The sequence below is a fragment of the Phyllostomus hastatus genome, unplaced genomic scaffold (genome assembly GCF_019186645.2).
Source record: "Phyllostomus hastatus isolate PE091 unplaced genomic scaffold, TTU_PhHast_1.1 phas_contig_40, whole genome shotgun sequence".
Classification (NCBI taxonomy): Eukaryota; Metazoa; Chordata; class Mammalia; order Chiroptera; family Phyllostomidae; genus Phyllostomus; species Phyllostomus hastatus.
Window position 1 is genome coordinate 54417647 of NW_025333872.1, and position 27950 is coordinate 54445596.

At 39.5% G+C, this 27950-nt stretch overlaps 1 protein-coding gene across 2 annotated transcripts in view; it reads right to left on the reverse strand.

Moving 5' to 3' along the window:
• The window catches only part of BVES (blood vessel epicardial substance), a 33138-nt gene extending 24141 nt beyond the window's left edge, over positions 1 to 8997 (reverse strand). Inside the window, exons 1-4 of one of the 2 annotated variants that reach the window (XM_045844094.1) lie at positions 8528 to 8997; positions 7954 to 8087; positions 4364 to 4600; positions 1807 to 1931 (exon numbers count right to left, since the gene is read on the reverse strand). In XM_045844094.1, coding sequence (XP_045700050.1) covers positions 1807 to 1931; positions 4364 to 4589 — 351 coding nt within the window. In that variant the 5' untranslated portion in view covers positions 4590 to 4600; positions 7954 to 8087; positions 8528 to 8997. Of the gene's footprint in view, positions 1 to 1806; positions 1932 to 4363; positions 4601 to 7953; positions 8091 to 8527 lie in introns of both variants that reach the window. The other variant, XM_045844093.1, reaches the window with a different exon arrangement.
• Positions 8998 to 27950: the final 18953 nt, after the last annotated feature.

A 27950-nucleotide genomic window follows, 5' to 3' on the forward strand; every position in this document is an offset into this window, starting at 1 on the left:
ACTGCAGCAAGTTTCAATATTCAGAAACAGTAATCGTCATTATTCCAGTCATCTACCTCCTTACTAGTAATGAGTATTTAAAATAACTCATTCACAAATAAGTCTCACTTCCAGTTTGTACACTAGCCAGCGTGGCACAGTAATGAATACATGAACTGAAAAATCTATTGACTCATATTCATACTCTGCTTATCCTGCAAGTCTTAGCTCAAGTCCCAATTCCTTCATGATGCACCCTTAATTCTTCTCTTCGAAAGCATCCACTCATCAAATGTGTTTTTTGAGCACGCACTATGTGCCAAGCATGGTTGATAGGAATAGGGTATAGAACAGTAAGTGTGGTAGATACTGTTATTCCCAACTATTTGCTGTTCCCACCCCCTGCAAGAGGATTATACATCCCTTTACCCCATCCTACCCCCCACATTATCAGGCGTGGCCATGTCGCTGGCTTTGGCCCATAAAATGTGAGCAGAATTGACATATGCCCCTTCTGAGCAGAAATTTGAAGAGACACTGGGTGTTTCTTCTTTGTTCTTGTCTTCTCTCTGCTGTGAGAATGCATGCCCAAACAGAAGCCACTGCCTCAGCAGACAGCCTGAAATGAAGACGACACATGGAACAGTCACAGCTGCCACACAGCTGCCAGTCCACACGTAAGGTGGGAGAGGGAAAAACCTGTTGCTGGTGTCTGTCACTGAGATTTCTGGTTGTTCATTATACAGCCTTTCTGGAGGCTGGCTGTATTTACAGCATAACATGGAGAAAACTAACACCCTAGGGAAAACAGACTGGGTTACAATCCAGTGGAACGCCTATCAGAATGCCTATCATATATCTATCATCTGTGTCATTCAAACTGTAATTTCCCATAAATTGCCTCATTTTCTAACAGTTTTCCCCACATGTCTGGCCTTGAATATAAGATTAGGGCAAGTATTGTATTTTTTACTTGATTGAATATTTGTGTGTGCTTTGGACAGTCAGTAAACTTATATGAAGCGATATCTAGGAGCCATGCATTTTCCTGTATTTTCCTATTTTATTTGTATCTTTTCATTTTTGGTATGACTGAGGAAACACAGCAAGATAAAACAGCGTTGAAAAGAAAAAGTTAAATCCTAGTGTTTTGATGACAACTCACCAAAAATGATGAAATCCTTAAATGAGTATTTTGGGCATAAGAAAAAAACACAATCATTACATTTGAAAGCCAGCACGAGGCCTGACTGGTGGCTGGGCTGGCTGGAGCTCGTTCCCTACACCAAAAGGCTGAGGGTTAGGCCCCCAGGCAGGGTGTGTAGGGGAGGCAACCAATCGGTGTTTCTCTCTCCCATCAGTGTTTTTTCCCCCTATCCCTCTACCTTCCTCTCTAAACATATTCTTGGGTGAGGATTAAAAAAAAAACTAGCATGAAAAATATTGCATGAGCTATTTGTAAATCGCTAGTGTGTTTATAGAAGTTGCCTATGAATAATTTTACAACTAGGCAAAGATATTTGCAAGTAACATCTGAATATCAACAGAGAAATAATGAAGTTATATGTCGAAAAAGAGAGTATTGTCACGTTGTTTCATGTCTAAACTGCCCTAATGATTTAAAAAAGTTTAAAAGCCTCATCTGTAGAGCACACTGCATGGTGTTCAAATGTTTCACTTTCAGGCATGTGTAAACAGACAGCCTCATCTGGAACGATATTAAAGGGACTGAAAATGTCAGATGCTCATTCTCAAGTCTGAACAAAGTACTCTAAAAGCTTTCCAGCTTTAAAATCTCTTCCTTACTAATTAACTTCAAGTAATTACCGGTCTCTTCTTGTACAAAAGATATGAAAGATGCAAAGTGTTGACGCTGAGGAACACAGCGTTCCAGACCATGACATCCAAGGCACATCGGTAGAGGGTGGCCCAGACGATGTAAAGGGAGCATCCTGTTGAAAAATTAAATCCGTTAGATGTTTAGAATAGCTTAATAAATCTGTAAATAAACCAAAAACATTCTAAAAATACCTAAGCCAAACATCCCATGAAGTTTCATTTTGTTTTTTGTCTGATTATGAAAAAAGAAAAACATGCTTCATTGCAGAACATTTGTAGGTAGAGAATCTTTTTAAAAGAGGAAAAAAATCCATAATTCTATCACTTAAAAAAACCAATATTGATATTTAATACTTCTTCACAGTCTTTATGCATTTTTACCTGATGGAAAAACTACTGTATATAATTTTAAAACCCATTCTTTTACTTATGGCAGCAATTTTCCCATTGTATTAAAAACTCTATGTGTATGTAGTTTTTAATGACTGTAACTGATTAAACTATAATTTATTCCACCATCTTCCTATTGGTGGACAGATGAGACTCGTTTGAGTTGTAATTTTTGATAGGTAGCCAAAACATCTTTATATGTAAAAATTGATGTGTTTTTGTGGCTCTTTGCTTTGGGTGGTTTACCTGACAGTGAGTCAAGGGAATGAACTTCATTGCTTCTGATGACATTGAAGAATCATTTTCCAAAAGGTTTTCTAACAATTCTCAATCCTACTAGTTGGGAATGCCAGCATCAAGTTGTCAGTACTGTAAAATTTGAAAACTCTTAATTTGATAGTGAGGAGTTTTGTATAATTATATTTTGCATTTCCAAGACTTTGGTGAGTTTGGACTATTTAACCCAAATCTTCTAACCATCCTAATTTTCACTTGGTGGTTATCCATTCATCTATGAGAATCTTACTAGTTTGTCTTATTGATTCTCTTACTCTAAATAAAATAGCAACAGCTTCTTTTGATTAATGGTGAGAGCATCAATATATATATTTAACTTAAAATAAAATTATCAATATGATACATATCAATGACACACACACATAAAAACTAACCTCATGTTTAAAAGTTATTGATTTGCAATTTTTTATTCCCTCAGACTAATCTGAGGCAGCTGAGTAACAGCATAAAACGTAAAACTTTAAATGTTCTTTAAATATTTCATAGAAAATTTTGAAAAAAAATTAAATATTATTATTTAAATGAGACAAGGTAACATAATGGAAAGGCCAAAGGGAAGTGAGAGGAGCTGAATTACAGGCCCAGTCAGGCCAGGGCCATAGTTTCTGGTGAGTCATTCGACATATCCAGGCCTCAGTTTCTTCATTATAAAGTATTGGGCGAAATGACCTCTTTAGTCCACTCCACCTCCAAAACTCAGTCTTCAAATTCATAATTAGCTTTTGATTTTTGTAGTGTGTATTATTATTTTTCCATTCAACACTCTGCTCCCTCTTCCTCGGCCATTCCATGTCATCATTCATATGTACAATAAGCTACTCTTCATTCTCTATAAACACGCTGAATTTCCCTCTCCTCTATGCCTTTACCTGGATACCACATACACTCACACTCAAAGAAATCCTCTTCATCTCCCAAAAGCAAGCTCCAATGTCATCTCCTCAGGGAAACTTTGCTCCACCACCCTTGCTAAACCTATCATTCTCCGTTGCTCCTTGACACGGGCCACACCTGTATCACATGTGACCACCCATCTGTTTTTCTCCAGCCCTCAGGAGTGTCTTCCTCAAGGATGGAGATTGTCTTCTTCAATCTTTGTCTGACATATTACAGGTGCTCAAAAATGCACGTGAATGAATGAATCATTAGGGAAATAATCACAGAGTAATTTGTCAAGAATTGTGGCCTCAAATAATAAATCTGATTGTTTTAGTCTTTCGATGTGAATCAATTTAATCTGCTTCATCAGGGTTACTGGGGCCCCCCAAAAAAGTTTTATTTAAACGCTTTCGTCTGGGTAATTTCAATTGCTCTTGCTCCTAATGTTGTTTTGCTGCCATATCAAGTGTATGCCTGTTCAAATAATAATATTTAAGATTATGTAGTACTTACTACGCATCAGGTTCCATTTTAAGTCAAATGTGCACACACACTCATTTAATACTCACAAGAACCCTAGATGGTGGTATTATTTTTACCCTATTTGACTATGGGGAAACTGAGGTATAGAAAGGTTAAATCTCTTGCTCCAGTTACACAGTTAGCAAGTGTTGGGACTAGGATTCAAATCACACACTCTGGCTCCAGAATCCACACTTCTACACACAAATGGATTTTCTGATATCTGGGGAATCTAAACAACATATGAAAAACACACAAAGGTTTATCTAAAGTAAGGCAGTGATATGGCATGTGAAGGCCTACATTCCAAGTTACCTGATATACTGCTAATTCAGTGACAAAGACATATTTTTGGTATGCTCCAGATCTGAGAAGGAATTCTCTAAAGCTCTCTGTACAAAACCTGTCTGATGCCAGCTACAGGAAAGTTGCATAAAATCTCAGTCAGGTATCTTACCTATAGCTAACATCCCCCTAAGAAGTATCATATGGAGCTGAAGAGTAGTTGGAATAATCAATCCGACTGCAAAAAAAACATTTGCTACATGAAAAACTAGATGATGTATCTCTCTCCAGTTTTCACAAGTGGTCTCATTGGAAGGCACAGGTATAATACTTGTTAACTCAGGTGTAAAACCTATTGCTGTTGATCCTGCCAATGGGCTGGACTCAGTGTAATTCATCTTGAAAATTCCTGTAAAAACAAACAATAGGACAATCATAAAAATGACAGCTGTATCTTATCACCCTGATAGATGTTATACCAACATTGTTTCTGCAGATAAACATTGGTAAATAGACTTCTCTGCGGCTAATGAGTTACCAGGGGTGTCAAACTCATTTTTACCAGGGGCCACATCAGCCTCAAGGTTGCCTTCAAAGGGCTGAACGTAATCTTAGGACTGTATAAATGTAACTACTCCTTAACTAGGGACAAGGAGCTTGGCGCTGCTGCCAGGTAGAAACAAGGTAGAGGGCCAGATTCAGCCCTCAGGCCTGGTGTTTGCCACCTGTGAGTTAGACAGACCCAGGTCCAAACCCCAGCTCTGTCACATATTGAATCTTTATCTGTTAAATAATGATAATAATACCTCATCTGACTTCATGATTAATATTTGTCTTTACGATTAAATGAAATAAAATACATAAAATATTTAGCAGAGCACACTATTCTCTGATATATGTGTGTGTATATATGTATATCTACATATCTGTAGTACTATTTATCTGTACATAAACATACATGATGGTGAGGGAGAACGGAAGGGTGGAATTAGCTAGTCTGAAAGATAAGCACTGATGTTCATAAACTACAACAATTACAGAGTTATTTAATATAGTTGCCCACCATATTTCCAATAGTGACACCAAATATAAAAACAGGAAGAATAACTGGAATAACTGACTTTTTGAAAAACTTAAAAAAACAAACCTCATATTTAAATATGAAGACAGGATATTTAGAAGGTTCTATTTTTATATTGTTGTGAATTCATTGTATCCTACATTTATATACATTCTACATTCACATGAATACATAATATATATATTACTGTAATCATTTATAGATATAAAGAAAGATATAACATTTACTCCTTCTTTTAGTGTCTAATTTAAATCTCTACTTTCTTTCCCATAAAAATTCTAGTTGGTTGCATCTGACAAATTGAGAAGTAATAAACTTCCATTTTACTTATGTGTAGGTCATAAATATACATTTAACTATTTAATATTAAAATCTATAAGAAATACATTTCAAAGAATATATATTTTACATAAAGTGGCACTACTTTCTGACCATAGCACCTGTCCTCCATCTCTGGTATTTAAAAAACTCTTTCTATACGTTTTATACAGTGTTAGAACAATTTTACTTAGTAAAGACATGTATTCAACACTGTAAGAAGCAATGGTATTAAATTTGAGGAACAAAAACTGTTTTTACTCATTTATACCTCTAGATAGACTTTAAAAACTTTTTCTACTTTTCTATTATTAATTATATAAATTGGTCCCTGACAAAAACTATGTATATTTACAGAATAGGTGAATTATCCTGGTTCAAGAAAAGAATTCCAAATGGGAACCAAAAATACCTTTAAATTTAATTTAAAATATGTATTTTTTCTAAATAAGGTCAATTAACCATACTTTTCCATTCATTTTTTTTTGTCATACTAAAGGTTTTTGATGGTAGGAATAATTGAAACAGGTTGGGCATTCTGAAAGGATGTTATTAGACAAATATGTAAGAATTCCACATCTCTTAAGGTGATTAAAAAAACATACACACACCAACTTACAAACTGTGAATGAAATGATAAAATTCATTAAAGATCTTTTTACATAATTCCAAAATAGCTCATAAATACAAGAGAAATCTTGTATTGACTTAGATATTGATTTTCTGCAAAAGTAAAGAAATCATAAAAATTCAACTACTTTCCAAATGTTTCAATCAATAAAAATACAAACCTATTGGGGTTGGGGGAGGAGCATCATTATTTTAATAACTCTACTTACACAAAGTTTGCTTTCAACGACCAAACCAGAATTAATCAAATAATTTCTGCAGGAGGGAGAATGATATTAAATGTCCTCTATCACTCATAAACTAATGTCAATGTCAGCCTATACATTAGCATCACATAGGCTAACAACAACTACCATTTCTATGGCATTTTAGAACGTGCTTTCACTTCCATTGTCCTATTTGTTCTTTTGACTACCCTATGTTCTCCGTGAGGTAGACCATAACGTAATCATCTGTGTAGCGATGCCAGAAGTGAAAGCCATAGGAAAGGGACACAAACAATGGGGAACACAGTTAGAAATCGCTTTTCAGTCTCCCCAAGCCTCAGCAATAAGGACAGAAGAATCCTACCCTTCCTGAATTGAGAGACTCAGTGTCTATACCACCAGCTCCAGAGAGACACCTTAGCCAGGGAAAATCTCTTCTGCCCCTTCTGTCTGCTTCTCTCTGGGAACAGAGGAGGCTGGGCCAGGTGGTCTCTGAAACCTCTTCAAGTTTTAATAGCCTGTGTCTCTCTAATACACATTTACATATACCCCCCCCCCCCAATCCACCTGATTACACTTGTATTGCCAACTAATTCACTGTAGTTCAGTTTCAGGCTTTTAAATGTTCTGCAAGGGGCACTAAAGTTACCAATTCCTGGTCCAAGAGAAATGACAGGGAAACTATAACTACTGACCCAAGAACAAAGGGAATAATAATACAAAGTTTTAAAAGGTGAGATCATCCTACAACATATTTTGATACACTATGCCTTATTAAAGATATACATATACATACAGTTTATGTTTACATTTCTATGTATTTTTAAATCATGTATTAATTAATATATTATATATCATTTATTTACTTGTATATTTATCTATTGTCTATTATTTGCCTATGTATCTTTATCTGTATGCCTATTTTGAAATGCCAGTTATCTACTGTCAATAAATATTGATAGGGTCTTGCCAGTTTCAGCTCCCTTTGAGCCGTATTAGTAGTGATAAAAGTGGTTTGCACTAAACTATCCTTACACAGAGAATGAGTGGGTCTAATGAGGAAGATTAGACTGGTAAATTGGTAAACGTTCAGATTAATTTTGATTAAATAGAGAAAACTTTGCTTTCTTCTATTAGTTTTCGGAGTCTAATTCCTACAACTACCTGTTTAGTAAAGTCCTGTTTATGTGTTGTTTTTCAAATAAGTATCTGCAGGGCTACATAGCTAAATGCTGAAACTAACCTCAACCTTTCAACAAACTACAAAAATGAAGATAACAGCAGTGAGCAGAAGTCGTACTAGTATACGTGTTCAGTTCATTCTGTAATTATAACTGAACCTTTGTACATCTTCGGAATCCCAAAGGGCATTTATGTCGTTGAGTCTTTTCTCACTTAAAAACAAGCAGTTTCTATGACCTGCCTGGACAACTGGTGTGTGTGTATGGGGGGGGAGGGGGAGCGGGGAGGGTAGTGGCGAGGATCTCGCGTTCCCTAGTCATCTCTGCCCCCAAAGGCCCCGCTCACCTGGTTCCTAAAAGAAGGAGGGTCAGTGTCCACTGTTCTCTTTGACCCGAAGCTCTCAGACCACGAGATGTGCACTGAGCGCGGTGTTCCACCTCACACCACCGCACACCGCCTCCGCGCAGGACCCGGCGGCCCTACTGGGGGAGAGGAGGAGCCGTAGTGGGTTCAGAGGCCGGGAACCCCCGGAGCCCAGCGGGAAGAGACAGGCCGAGGTCACCAAGGATATGCCCTCGGCAAAGCGCGGGAACGGGCACCCGATGAGACCTGAGCGCCGGGGGACGCTGGCGCTCCCAAACCGGAGCTGCGGAAGCTGACTCTCGAGGGTCTGTGGCCTCCGCGCCAACACCGCGGGAGAAGAGCCGCTTCCAAGGGCAGGGAACCCCGAGAGGGCGCGGCCCACCAGGAGAGGGCGGGGCCCGGCGGCGGCGGCGCGGAGACCGGGCAGCCGCCGCCTGGGACACAGAAGTTGCTCACAGTGGAGCAGGGATCCAAGTTTCGCTTCCCGATTTAGCCCCGGGAGCGCGAGGCGGCAAACAGCCGGCTCTCGGTGGCAGCTGCACCTCCTTCTCCTTACCTGGCTTGTCCCAGGCTCCGATCCTGGGCGGCGCTGACCAAAGTTTGGGGCAGCCACCAGCGGGGCGCAGGGACGCGGGTGCGACGGCTCCAAAGGCGCCCGATGCGAAAGACTCAGCAGATCGGTGGCTCCTCGGCTCGTAACGGATCCCCGCGCAGGCAGTAGCTTTGACTAAAATAGGCATCGCTACAACGGCGTCCAGGGCTGGGGCCTCACCGCGCACGCGCCCGGCGCCCCGACGTCCCCCGCCCCAGCGGGCGGAGCCCGGGGCTTCCACCCGGACTCCCCTCCAGGTTCCGCGAGCTGCACCGCCGGGTCCGCACACCCGTAATCACTTTGAAACACCCGCTTCTTTCTTTCCCCGTTTCCTCACGACTTCTCGATTCTGTCCTTGTTTGGGCATGAGTGGGGGGAGGGTGCGGGCAGCAACTTGGGACCAGCGGCGTCGGTCGCTCGTACTCGGGGGTGTAACTCGAGCCCTAGAGTCCCAGCAGGGAGACAGGTCAGGATAAGAAATGAGAACTGTGATCTGCTTTTCCCCTCGAAAGTCAAACGACTCACTCGCATAACTCCTTTCTGGGACAGTCGCCTGCTGCTCGGCACAAGCCGGGAAGGGCTGGGAGAGCACGCATCACGCATCTGAGCTTGGCGGCGGAGGCTGGAGGTTTGGTCCCCAGAAGCAGGACACCTCCCTGCCGGACTCCGCAGGGGCCGGAGCAAGGCAGCCCTGCTGCTGCTGCTGCTGCTGCGGTGGCCACTCAGGAGAGACTTTTGACACGAGCCACTGTATTGTTTTCAAAGGAAAGTATTTATTCGAAATTTGCATTCCAATGGCATTGCAGGACCCTCTATTAAAAGCAAAGCTCCACGAAATTTGCCACGTAAATTTGATATATTTGTGGCCTTAAATTGGAAAAGAAGATGTGAAAATATGCTGCAATCAATCTTTACTGTTTATAGAGGACAACTATTTAGGTAAGACATGCAGGGCAAATTAATGACAAGTCAGCTTGAGGGGAGGGATGGAGGACAAAAGAAGAAGGTTAGATGGGCGTTCTCAGTTCCCACACAAGGTCCCCTTATGGGATAAAATTTGTGCCTGTTATTAGAGTCTGAGGTCCCTGGTGAGTGCCAAACATTCTTGAAATATACAAGAGACTACAGGTACATTATAGTGTATCTAGGAGTGCCGAGTCTCACCTGTGAATGGTCGGTTCAGCATTGGGTTCAATCATAGGCTGGACAGACCAGGTTTGAATCCTGCCTCTGCTACCAGCTACATGTGTGACCTTGGGGAAGTTACTTAGCTTTTCTAATCCTCAGTTTCTTCTTTTGTTCTATGGGGCTGCTGCTGCTGCTGCTGCTGCTGCTGCTGCTGGTGACAACTGCAACTGTACCTCCTAGAATTATTTGAAGACTAATTATTATACACACACACACGGCTTAGAATGGTACACGATACATACATAGAAGGTCTATGTATATGAATATGTTATAAAGCTCCTCTAACATGTTTGAAATTTGCTCTAACTACATAAGATTAGTTTCCAAGGCCATTTCTTCAGAGTATTTCTTTCTTGATGCTCCACCAGCCATTTTGGTAGCTACCACTAAATACACTTTAGGATGCAGATGTAGTGATAAATGTACTCAAAGATTTTGCATGGATATTCATTGGAGTGTGACTTACGTAATGAATACTGGAAGTAATCTAAATTCTAACATTAGGGAACTAAGTAAATTATAGGACATCCAAACAATCTTGTTATAAGTAACTATTAAAAATAGTTTATATAAAGATAATAGACATAATAATGTCTATTAATTTTATAGAAGAGAGGTCAGCAAACTATGGCCCAAAAGTCCAGCCTACTGCTGAATTTTTTAGACTGTGAAATGTTTACATTTTAATGGTTTAAAAACTCAAAAGAAAAATAATATTTCATAACATGAAAATTATATAAAATTCAAGTTCAGAGACCATGAAGTTTAATGGGAACCAGCCACCTCATTCATTTACAGTTGCTTTTGTGCTACAAAGGCATCCTTGAGAGGTGGCAACGGAAACCACATGACCCTGCAAAGCCTTAGATATTTACTGTTTGGCTTTTTACTGACCCTGATACAGAGTGTACATTATACCAGATGCTGTGATAAGTGGTTTAAATTTATTAAGCTGCTGAATCTTCACAATGGACCCTACAAACAATCAGTTATTATTATTTTTATCTCCATTGTATAGATGGGAAACTGAGATAACAGAGAGGTGGAGTGGTCTGCTCAGGATCACACAGCTACTGAGAAGCTGAGCCAGGATGTGAACGAGGCGTCTAGTTCCCACACCTGGACTCTCATTCACTAGCTGCACAGTTTCTGCCACCTTCCAACTCTAGATGTAGTCTCCCACTGAAAGATGTAAAACAGAGGAAGGCAAGTTACAAGAGTGCGTAGAATATTTCAAATATCCAGAGTGGTGAACACTAAAATCTTACATTCCTTAACTTAAAGTGCTGAGATTTTAAGTGACTTTTCTTTTTTTCGCTCCCTCCTTCTACACAGCCCTCCCTCCCTCCCTTCCTTCCTCTTCTTTCAATTACTCTTGCTTCTTCTCTTGCTAAATTTTCTACAGTGATTATATGTTACTTTTATAATAATTTTTAAACATTTATTAAAACAGTAAAGCCCAGGTTTAACTCTTACAGACAGGAAAGCCAGACCCCAGAGGTTTGGTTATGGAGTCATACAAAAGATTGCATACTTTATCAGAAGAACACTGGATGCGATATGATAGAACTTGTGTCCTGACCTTTGATAGAGTCTGTGTTTTATGTTTCATAGACGCAGGGACCAAACTAATCCTAAACCCTTCACTACAACCCGTCTAAGAATTAAAAGCATAATTTTATAGTTAAATTTTTTATCAGTGACATGAATACGAGATCTATAAAATTGAAAAAAAAAGACTTCTAGACACAAAAATTTAGATTTGGAAATGTCTTAGGCTCCTTGGTCTACTACTGGCCATAGAAAGGGTCAGACTGAAAGATTCTCAACACTAAAGTGTGATACGAGGATGCAACTTGCACAGAAGGATAGAATGAAAAGGACACAAGGCATAAATAACAAAATACAGTGCAGCCAGTCTTCTCTGCAAAAACTCTGGCTAGTACATCTTAGATTTACATAAACAGTTATTTCTATCTTTATTTCTCTATGGGCATCCTCATCTGCTTTTACTATTTGGACGAAAACTTGGTGAGATATCAGATTTCAGAGAGAACAAGTTTTGTGAAAATAAGTCCTGAGGGAATCATTGATTTTGACAGTATATAGCATTATCTTTCTTATCTATATCCACTCATGGTTTACATCATTGCAAACTTTCTTTCAACTCTTGTTCCTAATTACATGGAGACTATAGCTTCTTTTGATATGGTCTCATAGCAGACAGTTCTGATCAAACGTGGATTATTAAAGTGATTTAATTAGATTCTTTCTGTACTAAGTTCCTCTCATTAACTATTACATTACTCTTTTCATTGAGCAGTTTGCCAAACATCCTTTGACTATTTTAAAATTTTTCTCTTTTTTAAAAAATGAATATACTTTGTTTTGTTAGAGCAGTTTTAGATTTACAGATGATTAAGTAGATAGTATGAAAGTTCCCTTTCTTCCCTGCTTACAGTTTCCCCTTGCATTAGGGTGATACATTGGTCACAAATGGAGAACAAATATTAGTGTGCTATAATTAACAGAGTTTGCATTAGGGTTATCTTTGAGTTCTCCCATCCTATGGGTTTTGCTGAATGTATAATGTCACATATCCACCTATGACATAGTAAGAAATATAGGTTTGGTCTCTTCTCTCAGTTCCTGACACAGAGCTCCTAGAACCTTTGTAGTTTCCTGAGTGATAGGGGTGCTGGAGGCATCTTTTTTTCTAACACTCAGTCTTTAACCCCCAATTCTTGCCACAGCCCTCCTGAAACCTTTATTACTTTCTGAGTGATGGGGGTGGTAAAATCATCCTACAGAGAGCTCCTAAATTGCTTGCAATTTGCTGGGTGATGGGAGTGTCTTTTGTTCTAATGACAGGAGCCTAGGTGAGTGCCAGGATAGCTTCAGGGTGGGTCCTGGTCACCAGAAAGACCAAGCCATGATTAGATGGTTGGAACTCTCAGCCCCGTTCTGTGTCCTCTGGAGAGGGGAGAGGGGCTGGAGACAGAGTTAGTAATTGATCACAATTATTTGACAGAGCTTCCATAAAAATCCCTAAACTAAGGGGTTCGGAGAGCTTCCGGGTTGGTAAAGACAAATAAGTGCTGGGAGGGTCATGCACTCCAACCGCACAGGGGCAGAAGCTCCTGCACCTTCTTCATACCTTTTCATCTGGCTGTGTGTTTGTATCCTTTGTTATATCTTTTATGATGTATTCCCTGGAGTTACATAAGTCATTATAGCAAATTATCCAATCTGAAGATCAGGTCACAGGAACCGCAATTTAAAGCCAGGTTGGGCATAAGTGTGAACCTGTGGACACACTACTTGTGACTGGCATCTGAAGTGGGGGCAGTCCTGTGGAATTGAGTCCTTAACTGGTGGGATCTGCACTAACTCTGGGTAGTTAGTGTCAGAATTGAATTGTAGGACACCTGTTCAGTGTCTGAAAAGCTGGAAAATTGGTTGGTGTGGGAAAAACACAAACACATTTGATGTCTGAAGTGTTGTGAGCAGAGACAGAATGTTCCTTTGGTGATGTCATGTACCTACCATTACTGTACCACACCGAATAGTGTCACTGCTCTAAAACTCCCCTGTGCTCCACACACTCATCCCTCTCCTCCCTCCCTTCCTGAATGCCTAGCAACCACTGATTCTTTTTAATGTATCCATAGTTTTGCCTTCTCCAAAATCTCACGTAGTTGGCATCATATAGAATATTGTCTTTTCAGAGTGGCTGCTTTCACCAAACAATATTCATTTAATGTCACTCCATGTCTTGTGTTTTGATAGCTCATTTTTTAAATCACTGAATAGTATTTCATAGTATGAATGTACCACAGTTTGTTTATCCATTTACCATAAAAAAAACCCCATCTTGATTTCTTCAAGTTTTGGGCAATTGTGAGTAAAGTTTCTATAAACATAAAAGCCACAAGTTTTTAAAAAATAAAAACCGTGTATTCAGGTTTTTGGGACATGTTTTCAACTCATTTGGATAAATAACAAAAAGTGCGATTGCTGGATCATATGGTCAAACTATGTTAGCTTTCTAAGAAACTGTCAAACTGTCTTCCAGAGTGGCTATTTCCCATTCCCATCAGCAAAGCAATGAATGATGGCTCCTATTGCTCCACATTCTTGCTAGCATTTGCTATGATCACTTATTTTAGTGTTAGCCATTTTAATAGGCATTTCTGCATTTAAAAAAATATTATTTATTTTTAGAGAGAGGGGAAGGGAGAGAGAGAGGGAGAGAAACATCAGTGTGCTGTTGCCTCTTGCACACCCCCTACTGGGGGCCTGGCCCACAACCCAGGCATGTGCCCTGACTGGGAATCAAACCAAAGACACTTTGGTTTGCAGGCTGGTGCTCAATCCACTAAGCCACACCAGCCAGGGCTATCTTGCCTTCTAAACTAACCCTGCAGTATACTGATTTTGAATTATAGAAATGTATACTTGAAACCTGTATGATTCTATTAACCAATATCATCCCAATAATTTAATTGAAAATTTGAAAATCATAACAATAGCAACACAACAGCAAAACTGACTCAGTTGATTAATTTGTTCAAAATAACTAAACATGTTATGCACTGAAGAGGTGTTTTATATTTTGGCTAAATAAAAACCAGGGAATGACATCTCAAAGCAAGGAGGTGTAATCTTTCACATCATCATTGCATTCGAGGCCTATGGTCTAAAAAAAGGTCTAACTAGTTCTTATACTACATTCAGGGAGAAGCTCTCTAAGAAAGTTGGATTACATTTCAGTCATTGAGCTCTTATCAAGGGGTTCATTCAATAACTCTTAAAAGAAATAAAACACAACTAAAATTTTAAAACATGACCTAGAACTTTAAGGGGATAGTGAATTATGAAGGCAAGTTGAAAGAATGGAGGCTTTGGAATTAGCACCTAGATTTGAACCATGGTTTTTACAGTGAGTTCAAATCATTTATCAAACTTTTCTGAGGCTCAATCACTTGTATGTTAAATTGGGAAAATAATTCTTAATTGACAGGATTATTTTGACTTTAGAAATTAGGTTTTATTTGTTTGTTTATTTGTTTGTTTGTTTTAGAGAGATATGAAGGGAGGGAGAGAGAGAGGGAGAGAAACATCAATGTGTGGCTGCCTCCCACATGACCCCCACTGGGGACATGGCCAACAACCCAGGTATGTGCCCTGACCAGCAATCAAACCAGCAACCCTTTGAATTTGCAGCCTGCACTCAATACACTGAGCTACCCCAGCCAGGGCTAGAGACTGTGTTTTTAAAAGTGCCTGGCATGCAGTTTTTTGTAGCTTAATTGTGCATCTCTTTTAACCCCTTATTACATTCTGCACATGGTACATAATTGGTGAAAACTCTCAGAATTTCAATCATCAAAATTCCCTAGTCTAATGAAATAGTTGAAATATTCTATGAACACATATAATAGTTCATAGAATAAGATGTATTTGCTTGTTTTAAGTAGATGGATTACAATATACACAAGACTGATATTTCAAACAAAATTTGTATATTGTAAGACTTTGGCATATGCTAAAATTTTCAGTGGTTTGGGATTTCCCTGGAGTAGCCAGAAATGAGATATTGGCTTTAAAATAAAACTCATGAAATATGCAATGGTATAGATTCTAGACACAAGGCACTTGACAGATCTGTTACAGTAATTCATCATCTTAGGGTTGGCAGAAGTATGCACAGAGTGACTGTAATGTCTAAAACTAGTGGTCTGACACTTGTTCTGCCCTCCTCATTTGTTTAAAATACTAACAATCATGAAGGAAGGCAATAGATGAAGCATTTAATAAAATTTCCTAATTTTAAGAAAACTGTTTCAAAGAGAAGAAATTTATTTACAAGTAACTAAGCATAACAGAATCTCTTTTTTAAGTGTCAAAAGAGGATCAAAGAAGTAGCTCTGAATTCACAATCAGTCTGGAAGAAGCTTCAGAGCTGGAGCTCAGGTTGGATCTGCAAAACAGAACTGGATCTTGGATTCAGGCAAGTTCCCCTGGAACTGCACATTCAAAAGCCTGGTACCAACCCCTGTCACTACCTCTCTTGTGTTTTATTCTAGAAATTCAAACCCTTGAATCTTGTCTGGGAATCCCAAGTTAAGCACCTCTACTTTTAGAGAAGAGAAAGTCAACAACCCTGAGGATGATTCTGTTAAAGGTATGGTTTTTTTTAAAAAAAATTAAATATATTTTATTCATTATGCTATTACAGTTGTTCCATTTTCCCCCTTCACTCCCCTCCACCCTGACCACCCCCTCCCACCCACATTCCCCCCCTTTAGTTCATGTCCATGTGTCATCAGTTCTTTAGCTTCTACATTTCCCACACTATTCCTGCCCTCCCCTGTCTATTTTCTACCTATTGTCCATGCTACTTATTCTCTATATCTTTTCCCCCTCTCTCCTCCTCTCACTTCCCTGTTGCTAACCCTCCAGGTGATCTCCATTTCTGTGGTTCCGCTCCTGTTCTATTTGTTTGCTTAGTTTGCTTTTGTTTTAGGTATGGTTATTACTAACTGTGAGTTTGATGTCTTTTTTTACTGTTCATATTTTTTATCTTCTTTTCCTCAGATAAGTCCCTTTAACATTTCATATAATAAGGGCTTGGTGATGATGAACACCTTTAACTTGGCCTTATCTGAGAAACACTTTATCTCTCCTTCCATTCTAAATGAAAGCTTTGCTGGATAGAACAATCTTGGATGTAGGTTCTTGCCTTTCAAGACTTGGAATGCTTCTTTCCAGCCCCTTCTTGCCTGCAAGGTCTCTTTTGAGAAATCAGCTGACATTCTGATGGGAACTCCTTTGTAGGTAACTGTCCCCTTATCTCTTGCTGCTTCTAGAATTCTCTCCTTCATTTTTACCTTGGGTAATGTAATTATGATGTGCCTTGATGTGTTCCTCCTTGGGTCCAACTTCTTTGGGACTCCCTGAGCTTCCTGGACTTCCTAGAAGTCTATTTCCCTTGCCATATTGGGGAAGTTCTCCTTTATTATTTGTTCAAATAACTTTTCCATTTGTTGTTTTTCCTCTTCCCCTTCTGGTACCCCTATAATTCGAATGTTGGAACACTTAAAGATGTCCTGGAGGTCCCTAAGCCTCTCCTTATTTTTTTGAGTTCTTGTTTCTTTATTCTTTTCTGTTTGGTTGTTCCTTTCCTCCTTCTGGTCCCTTCCATTGATTTGAAACCCAGTTTTCTTTCCATCACTTTTGGTTCCATGTGCATTTTCCCTTCATTTCTCTTATTGTAGTCTGCATTTGTTCATCTAATTTATGACCAAAGTCCACCAATTCTGTGAGCCATCCTGATCACCAGTGCTTTGAACTGTGCCTTGGATAGGTTAGCTATTTCTCGGTTGCTTTAAAAAAACTGGTTCTGGGGCTTTTAACTCTGAGCCATCTTTTTTATTTTATTTTATTTTTTTCCTTTGGTCTGGTCGAGCCTGTTATGAATGAGGGGCGGAGCCTTAGGTGTTCACCAGGGCAGGGCACCTTAGTCACTGGGTTGTGACGTTGATGTGGGAGTGGGGTCCGATAGGGAACAATGGTGCCTGCTCTGCTCTCTCTAGGACTTGAGTCCCCTTTGCCGCTTCCCACAAGCAAATTGGGGCCTTCTGGTGCTGCCTCCTGGGCGGGTGGGTTTGTGTACTTTCTCGGACTCTGTGGGTTTCCCCAGGGAGCCTCCTGTGAGGCTGAGAGAATCTCTCGGCCTCAACTTCCACAGGTGTTTTCAGTCGGTGCCTTTAGGCTTTGTGTCCTGGGGCTGGGTCCCTGGGTTGCACCGCCTGTGTCACTGCCCGTTTTTGCTTAGTTTATCTGTGTGCGAATGTGTGACTGTGGACAGCCAGCTGCCTTGCGCACCTCACTGGGTCTGCTTGTTGCCTCCCGTGCCCAGGGTCTGCCACTGGTCCGTCAGCTGCCCCTGCACTTCTGGGGTCCGCCAACTGCCGTCTGCGCCCTGCTTGCCTGCGTCTACCAGGCACCGATTTTTCCTACCGGGACCCCTGGACCCCTCTCCCCATCTCCCTAGGCCTCTGACTCTGCCCTTCCTTACTGGTCTGGATGTATGGTATTCAGACTTCCGTTCGGTTCATTTCTCTCTATTCTGGTTGGTTTTTGTTTGTAAATTCTTGTTGTCCTTAGTTTTGGTTGCTTGAGGAGGTACAGTGCGACCACCTATGCCTCCATCTTGGCCGGAAGTAAAAGGTATGGTTTTCTAAGAGTGTAAATAATTTCTTTACATGAAAGACTTGTGATTAGAAAGGAGAAGTTGTCAATGATAAAAAATAATTTTTGGCAATTCTTAATAACATGTATTCTGGTGGTATAGATAAGACTTTGATTGAGCCCTGGCTAGTGTGGCTCAGTGGATTGAGCACCCGCCTGCAAACCAAAAGGTCACCAGTTCGATTCGCAGTCAGGGCACATGCCTGAGTTGCGGGCCAGGTCCCCAGTTGGGGGCATGTGAGAGGCAATCGATCAATGAATGCATCTCTTACACATTGGTGTTTCTTCCCCTCTCTTTCTCCCTCCCTTCCCCTTTGTCTAAAATTAAATACATAAAATCTTTAAAAAATTTTTTTGATTGAAAGTCAAACCATGGAAGGACTTTTAATCTATACTTGGTCAAAGCACAACTTTCAATCATAGAGTTTCTACTGAGAAATAACATTCTCTTATGTAATTAATTCTCAAAAAGGGACAGTTTTGGAGGCAAATGTGAGGCCTGATAATAGCCAGCCTGGTAATTAACATCAGCTAGAAACAAAAACCCAAAGCAAAATACTATAAAGATGGAATAAAAAAAGTTGGGAATAATGAGGCTGCCATCCAGCATTAATTGATATTTAAAAACACTCAGAGTTCCCAGGAGAAAAGCATTATTTAAATGCAAATTTTTATTATTACTACTACTTAAATTGTAATAATAAATTTATGAAAATAAGACACCTTTCTAGTTTAATGCATATATAAAACCTAATAAAATATTTATGAGCCACATACCAGCAGTTTTATCTTTTGGCATAAAAGGTGGTGAAGAAGATGAAATTTTTTTTAGTCCAATACAAATATATTCAGTACAATTTAAAACTACACAAAGTGATTATGCTGATACTGGATTTGAAAACTACAGAGACCCTCACACACTTTGGAAAGATACGGATTTTGTAGTCATTGAGTCCCTTCAGAGTGTAGGAAGAAGAATGGAAATACCCTGGGTAGTGCATTTTCTGACAGAACACCACTTTGGTGTTCATGCCATATACAAAGCTATTCTTATGCAGTTTTACTGCATACTACAATTTAGGGATTTCTTAATATTTTTTTTTACATCAACTACACCACTTTAAGTTATCTGAAGAGAAGTGTAATGAATATATTATAAGCTTAGAAAATGGCATCTAAAAGCAACAGAGTGTTCCAATGTAAGTCCGGAAATCTTGCAGATGATTTCATATGACTGTTTAATGAATAAATAAAACTTCTAATACCTAGAAAATTGATGTTGAGTGGAAAAATTCTAGTAGTAGAAAATATTACTATTAATGACCATTATAAGATGCCATATCTTGAAATCATTAAAAATGCCATGGCATTTAGTACTTACATTATTAATGACAACTTGTTGTCAGTGTTTTAAAGTGATATTACAGAAATGTGATCCCCCAAAGCAGTCAGTTTCTGTCTATATTATGGCATTTATCACTTGCTGTCTTTTATATATTCATGTACAGGCTTATTTCTTCTGCTAGGTCAGAAGTTTCTAGAGGGTAGGAATTGTGTCCAATTTATCTTTCATATCTCCATAGTAACTAGCATGTGATTCACATATGTTTGAAACTCAGTAAATATTAATGGATGGAATAATTGAGTGCGTTTGCTTTCAAGTATAATTCTACAATAGAAGAAATAGTAAATATTTTTAATTGTGTTTTACAACTTAAATTAGTATAAATGAAGAAAATAACAGAAAAAATATATGCCAACATATTAATAGAAATTGTATTAGAATAATGAAACTATTATCTTTTTTCTGTCCCATATGGTCATATTATCATTCTAATAGAAGGAATAAATAACAACAAAATAACACTTAATATTCTACTATATTAAAAATCACTTTATTAGAGTTATGGTAACTGCTCTATCATAACAATGACACCGTACTCCCCTGCCTACCCCCAACTGGCCTCTGCTTCCACTTCCCATCTAGCTGACTAATGATAGAACAGGAAAAAGATGGAAAAGATAGATTTGGAAAAAGTGGGAAGAAATGATGGTTTAACCCTGAGTGCAGTGATTCATTCATTTAGAAACACTGAGTGGTTAGATGGGTGGGCAGTGCCTGAGTCAGGATGCAGCAGTGGGAAGAGGGCAGAGACCCCACTGTTGGAGGCAGAGGCAGGACCAGCCACACCCCACGACCTTCGGCCCAGATGCCCAGAGACCAAGTGGCCAAGCAACACTGCAGTTGATCCAGGGAAGAATCATAGAACAGAGAGAGGTCAAACTTTTCTGCTGCTCTGCCATGAAGCCTTGTAACCTTGACCCTGCATCCCTGCAGCAAGGAGTGAAACACAGAAAGACTGAGGGGTTCATTTTAAATGACTTTAAAATGGAAAGAAACTACCTTTAAGTTGTAGGATCAAGTGTTTTCTGCCATTATGGGGAAAAGAGTGTGAACCCAGGATGCAATCAATGACTGGTTAAAGAAAGATATGTTTACCATGTGTCTGATCCATTTCTCCTCGATTCATATCAGCTGCACATTTTATTCATTTTTTCCAAAATAATTTAACAAACAATTACCATTATACCAAGCACTAGACCAGGGGCTATTTTTGCATAGAAAAATATAATAGAAGTATGAAGATTGGCTTTAGATGAGGTCAGAAGAGCTCTCAAACAATACATTTTTGAGAAAAATAAAATACCAAGATCAATCTAAGCTAAATCAGCCTGCAGATTTTTAACTTAAAGAATGACCTTGGAACCTGAAAACCAATAACTGTGCCTTTTGAACAAGTGCTGCTCAAATGCCCTGCAACAATATCATGAAGAAAAATGTGTCTTTCAAAATCATTTGAAGAAATAATAGTTCTATACCATGCAGGAAAAGTACATTATTACAGTTCTTACATTTTAATTCATGATAAAACAGCCAATGGCATTGCATCATTGAAGTCAAATTGGGAGTGGATTCAGTGTTAAAATTCAGAGGCAGATTCAAGAACAGATGTGATTACTTTCTTTTTACTTGACAAATATTTACAAAGCAGCTACTGTGTGCCAAACACTGTTCCCAAACAATGGGTAAGATGTAGACCAGTGGGGAAAGTCCTTTTCTCAGAACAATAGATATTCTGCTGGTGCGCTGGCTAAACTTTCATCTCAGTTGAACCAACTCTATCCCACAGCAATACCCCTGATGAAACCCCTGCTGGTATCACACCAAAAAAATTATCTTTCTATCTTGGAGACCTCACTAGCTGCTATTTGAAAAAGCTTCAGTTTACAAAATTCAACTCTACATAAAATTTTTTTCCATCTTGAAAAAGAGAGAGAGAAACTACAAGGGGCATGGAATTAATTTACCTGTAATACAGGGGGCATGGAATTAATTTACCTGTAATACAATGTAGCGAGGTAGCACATCAAGCTTAGTGGCCTGAGATAAGGAAGGCTTCTCAGTGACATTCCTTGGGTGATCTCAAATGAGCCATGGAAATATCTGAAAGGAAAATGGGACAGACCCAAAATTTGAAGAACTTAATTAAACTGTATCCAAGAAGCTTGGATGTGCTCTTTCATTATATAAATACATAGCCATTTTAATAGTTCCACTAAATTACACATTTCACTTGTAAATGACATTTGAGCCCAGAAGAGTTGCTGAAGAAGAAAGGTTCATCTTTAGAGCCCATAGTATCATTAACAAATCCAGTAGATGTTTATTTAGCATTTTGGCTTTGAGCTTTTTTTCATTTGAGACTGGGGACATTTTAGTTCTCTTCAAGTCACTGAGGAACACCATGGTCAGTGTAGCATGAAAACTGCAAAGACACTGATTTGGAAGAACTGGCTTAAGTTGAGTGTCACTGTATTGTGACCGTTCAAGGCCAGACAGGTTCTGGAATTTGGCCAGAATGAATAATATGCACAGAGTCGTTGGGATGTCTGGCATGCCTTTATTCAAGGGAGGGCTCATGCTGCAAGCTGCAAGTCCCCCTTCATGTCTCTGTGTGTCACACTGCATGCCATCCATCCCCGTGCGTCCCTGGTGTCTCTCAATAGGAAGTCCCAACTCCCTTATATACTAAAATACAGACAAAACTGGCAGGGTGCCAGGATATTGTATAATACAGCAAAATTCTGCGCATGCGAGCCTACTCAATGTTATGGGAACCGTTTATCAGACCCAGTCTCAAGGCTACCTGAACATTACTTATGAGGCCCATTCAAGGTTATGGGAAACTGCTTCCCTTAGTTGCCCAGAAATCTGAGTGAGGAAGCCAGACTGCCTCTGTTTACCGTATAGTCACCATTTACTGTGATTCAACCTCTAATCTTCATCCATAAAGTGGAATTCTTCCAAGGAGCAAGTAAATGAAATCATGTGTAGGCACATGCTTTGTAAACTACAAAATATAAAATAGATGTAAGATATTGTCTTGTAATTATATATTTGGGGAGATAATTTTATATGTAATAATAATCTCATGTTAGATGATAAAACATTTTGAGTTATATTAAGTGGAGCTAAAATCCTACCATAAAATTATGTAAAAATATTTTTGGAATCTTATAAACAAAATAAAATTACACTTATTAAGATCCCCAAAGCTTGAATTGAAACAGAGTGAAGGTGCTAAGTGAAATAAGCCAATTGGAGAAAGAAAAGTACTATATGATTTCACTTAGGTGTGGAATCTAATGAACAAAATAAACTGACAAACAAAATAGAAACAGACTCATAGATACAGAGAGCAGACTGACAGCTGTCAGAGGGGAGGGGGGTTACAGGCACTGGGTGAAAAAGGTGAGGGGATTAAGTGAAAACAAACAAACAAACAAACAAACAAACAAACAAAAACTCATGGTCACAGGCAACAGTATGGTGATTACCAGGAGAAAAGAGGGGAGGGGGAGGTAGAAGAGGCTAAAGGGGGATAAATGGTGATGGAAGGAGACTTGACCTGGGGTGGTAAACACACAATACAATACACAGATGCTGTATTACAGAATTGTACACCTGAGACCTATACAATTTCTTTAACCAATGTTTACTCCAATAAATTCAATAAAATTTTTTTAAAAATAAAAGAAATAAAGGGAAAATTATAATTCAAGATACAGATAATCAGTTCTTAAGAAGAAAAAGAAAGTTCCCTGTCAATCTTTAACAGCTAGCAGTTTTTAAAACTACTCAAATTTAGCATAATAAAACTTCAAATTATGTTCAAATCACGCTGGTATTATATGCAAATGTACAACCCAGCACTAAAATGATGGTAATGCTCATGCTGAGCTAAGAGCTAAAGTAACTACTATTTCAGTCTTGCCACATCTTTTCATTACTGTAAGGTTTTTGGTCTTGAAGTAATGAAGTTCTATAAAATTAAATCTGTATTTTATTATAATTGGTCTATATGAAACTGATATCCATTTGTATTTTTATTGATATGTAGTGTTAAATTTTAATAGATTGAAGAAAATAATGGAATTAATTGGGCTGATTGGTTTACCTAATTCATAAAAAACTGCCTTTTACTAAAAAAAAATTATTAAGTTGGGAACACCATTTCTGAAGTTAATTTCTTGTATAATCATGTGCAATATAAAGGAACATGAAACACAGTTAGAAAGTGCAAACCAATGCCACATATATATTTGTGTCCTTGGTCAAACCACGAGTCTCAAGTATAATGTGTAATGTGTTGCTCTTATAACAACATTACTGTCTGCCCGGTATGTTTTTCTTATGGCTCTTGCTGGCTTAGCTAAGGGATTTCACTTTGTAACTGCTCTGTCAAATCAACTCTGTCATTCTGGTTCTGTGCAGTGTCACAACATGACACCCAGAGCTTATCCAGATGAGCAGAGAGCAAATGAATTTCCTGCTGCTCCTCTGTTGAAGAGGAGAGAAAATTCTTCACTCCGTAAGTGCTCAGAGAGCATCATACTATTTTTTTTACGGTAGATTAATCTCAGTACCATGCGTTCCTAGGAGTGCAGAATTCAGGGCACATCATGTTGCTCCCTTCTCATAGCTGGACAGTGATCAAATCAGGGTCAAAGGGCCGGCCCCCTGGGGGCACAGGAAGCCTTCAAATACCGAGGTGAAGTAAAGACTGTGCAAGGGGGCTTGCCTTGGTGGCTGGGTGGAGTTGTTTATGGGCTCCTTTTAAGCCACTCCTTTGACCCTTCAGTCTACTTCTCAGAGTCTTTCTTGACCATGAAATTTAGGACAGAAAAGCACACAGCAATCACCCCAATTCCTTCAAGTCCTAGGGAACACTCTTGGCCAGGGCTGGATTTGTAAGGCATGCAACCTGTACCATCACAAAGAACCTCAAGCTTACTAGAGCCCCACACTTGGTTTATACACTGCTGTTGTGGTCTTGAAATTCTTAATGCTTTTTGAACAAGGCACTCCATTTATTTATGGTTATACAGATCTTACATACAAAGCCATACAGCATTTTTAACACAAGAAAACAACCAGTTCCTCATCTTGCTGCATTTTTACCAGTAATAAACAAATCAAAGGAAATTAGGGCTGGAAACAATTAGGCAAAGATTAAAATGAATCCATTCTTTTTCAATTTTATTTAAGTATTGTTAGAGAGATGGGAAGGGATGGAGAGAAACATCAGTGGGTGAGAGGCATCAATCAGTTGCCTCTTGCATGTCCCTAAATGGGGCCTGGCCTGCAACCCAGGCATGTGCCTTGACAGGGAATCCAGCCAGTGACCTTTTGGTTTGCAGTCTGGTGCTCAGTCCACTGAGTCACACCAGCCAGGACAAAATGAATCCAATTTTCAATAGAAGTTAAATTTTAAGTGCACTGTGGTGTTGCACTTTAGGGGTTACTTTTCCAGGACATCAGTAGTCTCTTCTTACCATCTGGGTTATTTTGAGATAGTGACATGTGGTTTGCTGGACATTTCAAACCAAACATGCAGAGTAGATACACAGAGGTCACTATAGGATTTTGATTTTTTTTTTTTTAGTGAGAAAACTTGGGTGCAAACCCAGGAGTTGGATAATGGCATATGTGCTAATACAGAGGATGGTGCCAGCCCAACACCAGAGTGTGAAGGTGTCACAGCATCTCTCTACCTCCTTTGTCAGTGTGCCTCTGTCCTGTCCTGTTTGCACTCCTTCCTCCTCATCCTCAATGTGGTTTGATTTCTGGAAAGCTCGTATTTAAATTCTTCTCCCTCTTCCACAATGTGAACCAAAAACCTACATCCTATTTCTAAGTGGCTTCGTTCTCACTTGACTTTCTTTTTTTCTTTTTTCATTTTAAATATATTGTATTGATTATGCTATTACAGTTGTCCCATTTCCCCCCCTTTATTCCCCTCCACTTTGCAACCCCTCTCCAACCCACATCCCCCTCCCCCCACATCCCCCTCCCGTTAGTTCATGTCCATGAGTTGTACATATAAGTTCTTTCGCTTCTGCATGTCTTATACTATTCTTCACATCCCCCTGTCTATTTTATGCCTACTATTTATGCTTCTTATTCCCTGTACCTTTTCCCCCCATATCCTACCTCCCCTTCCCACTGATAACACTCCAGGTGATCTCCAGGTCAGTGATTCTGCTCCTGTTCTAGTTGTTTGCTTAGTTCATTTTTGTTTTTTAGGTTTGGCTGTTGATAGTTGTGAGTTTGTTATCATTTTACTGCTCATAGTTTTTGATCTTCTTCTTTTCCTTAGTTAAGTCCCTTTAACATTTTGTATAATAAGGGCTTGGTGATTATGAACTCTTTTAACTTGACCTTATCTGGGAAGCACTTTATCTGCCCTTCCATTCTAAAGGTTAGTTTTGCTGGATAGCGTAATCTTGGATGTTGGTCCTTGCCTTTCAAGACTTCAAACACTTCTTTCCAGCCTCTTCTTGCCTGTAAGGTTTCTTTTGAGAAATCAGCTGATAGTATTATGAGAACTGCTTTGTAGGTAACTGTTTCCTTTTCTCTTGCTGTTTATAAGATTCTCTCCTTATCTTTAATCTTGGGTAATTATGATGTGCCTTGGTGTGTGTTTCCTTGGGTTCAACTTCGTTGGGACGCTCTGGGCTTCCAGGACTTCCTGGAAGTGTATTTCCTTTGCCAGATTAGGGAAGTTCTCCTTCATTATTTTTTCAAATATTATTTCAATTTCTTGCTCTTCCTCTTCTCCTTCTGGCACCCCTCTGATTTGCACATTGGAACATTTAAAGTTGTCCTGGAGGTTCCTAAGCCTCTCCTCATTTTTGTGAATTCTTGTTTCTTCATTCTGTTCTGACTGAATGTTTATTTCTTCCTTCTGGTCCAAACCGTTGATTTGAGTCCTGGTTTCCTTCCTGTCACTGTTGTTTCCCTGTGCATTTTCCTTTAATTCACTTTTCATAGCCTTCACCCTTCTCTATTTTGCAACCATACTCAACCACTTCTGTGATCATCCTGATTACCAGTGTTTTGAACTGTGTATCTGATAGGTTGGCTATTTCTTTGTTGCTTAGCTTTGATCTATTCTTTCACTTGGGCCATTACTTTTTGTATTGGCACACCTGTTATATAGTAAGAGGCAGAGCCTTAGATATTCGCCAGGGTGGGGCAACCCCTGTCTGTGTTGTGGCATGTGGGGGAGGGGTCCAAGAGAGAACAATGCTGCTTGCTGGGCTCTCAGCCTGCTTTCAGCCACTTTCTCTGCTACCTACCAGCAAATTGGGTGCTTCTGGTGCTGATTCCTGGGTTGGTGGATTTGTATATGTTCTAGGTCCCTGTGTGTCTCTCCAAATGAACTGTCCTGTGAGGCTGGGGGTTTCTCCTACCACTGCAACCTCCACAGGTTTTTCCAGCCAGAGGTTTTGAGGCTTTATTTCCCCATACTGGAACCCTGGGTTGCATGGTCTGTCTCGCTTCCCAGTTGTTTCTCCTGATTTATCTGAATGCAAATGTGGGACCACCCGATCCGCCAGCCACCACCTCACTGGGTTCATGAGCCACCACCTTGCTGTGGGTTCTCTCCTCCTGGGCTACCCATCTCCACCCCTCCTACCTGTCTGGATTAATGTTTCTTCTTTAACTTCTTGGTTGTTAGACATTCATACAGTCTATTTTCTGGCAGTTTTGTTTGTTTTTTGTTTTTAAATTTGTTGTTGTCCTTCTTTTGGTTGTGGGAGGAGGCACAGCGTATCTATCTATGCCTCCATCTTGGCCAGAAGTCCCTCAGTTGACTTTCATGGTTACCAGAAAGCTATCTGGTAATTAACCCCTGTTAAACTATTAGCTGGTACTAATTTAATGTGTGGCTTCTACTTAGGGGGCTTTATTTTAATATTTAATACCACAAAGCCTTAAAGACTCAAATAAATGAATTTCCCCCAGAGCCCTTGTGAAGCCCTCTGACAGGCCGGTGAGTATTTCCTGAAGGACCTTCAATTGTACCAGGCAGAGTGGCCGTCATGTCTGCTTGTGAGAGCTGCCCTTGATGGCCACATGTGTCCAGGAGACAGAAAACCCCCTCCAGCTTTTCCTCTAGTTCTTGCCAAACTTGAATAGCTCAGTAGCTCGTCCAGATTAATGACTCAGACCTTGTCACATTGTACCACTTAGGGCAGAGGCCAACACACAGAAAAAGTAACCCACTTTATATAATCCCAATACTTCCCCATCCTCCTTGCTGACTTCGCTTCTTAGGTCACTGAGAAAATAGAAGTGGTTATGACCAAACTTTCATAAGTTCCCACCTCATCTTTCACTTACCAGCAACTGTCCTCCTGTGTATTCTGCCTTTTCTCCTTACTAATGATTCATTGTGCATGTTCCTATTTAAGGTGAAGGGATCCCATCATCACTCACCTGCTCAAGGTCATCACTCCAGCAATTCACCCCTTCTGATTCACTCCCATCAGTGTACCAATATGCCATTGTTTCTCTTATTTTTGAAACAACAAC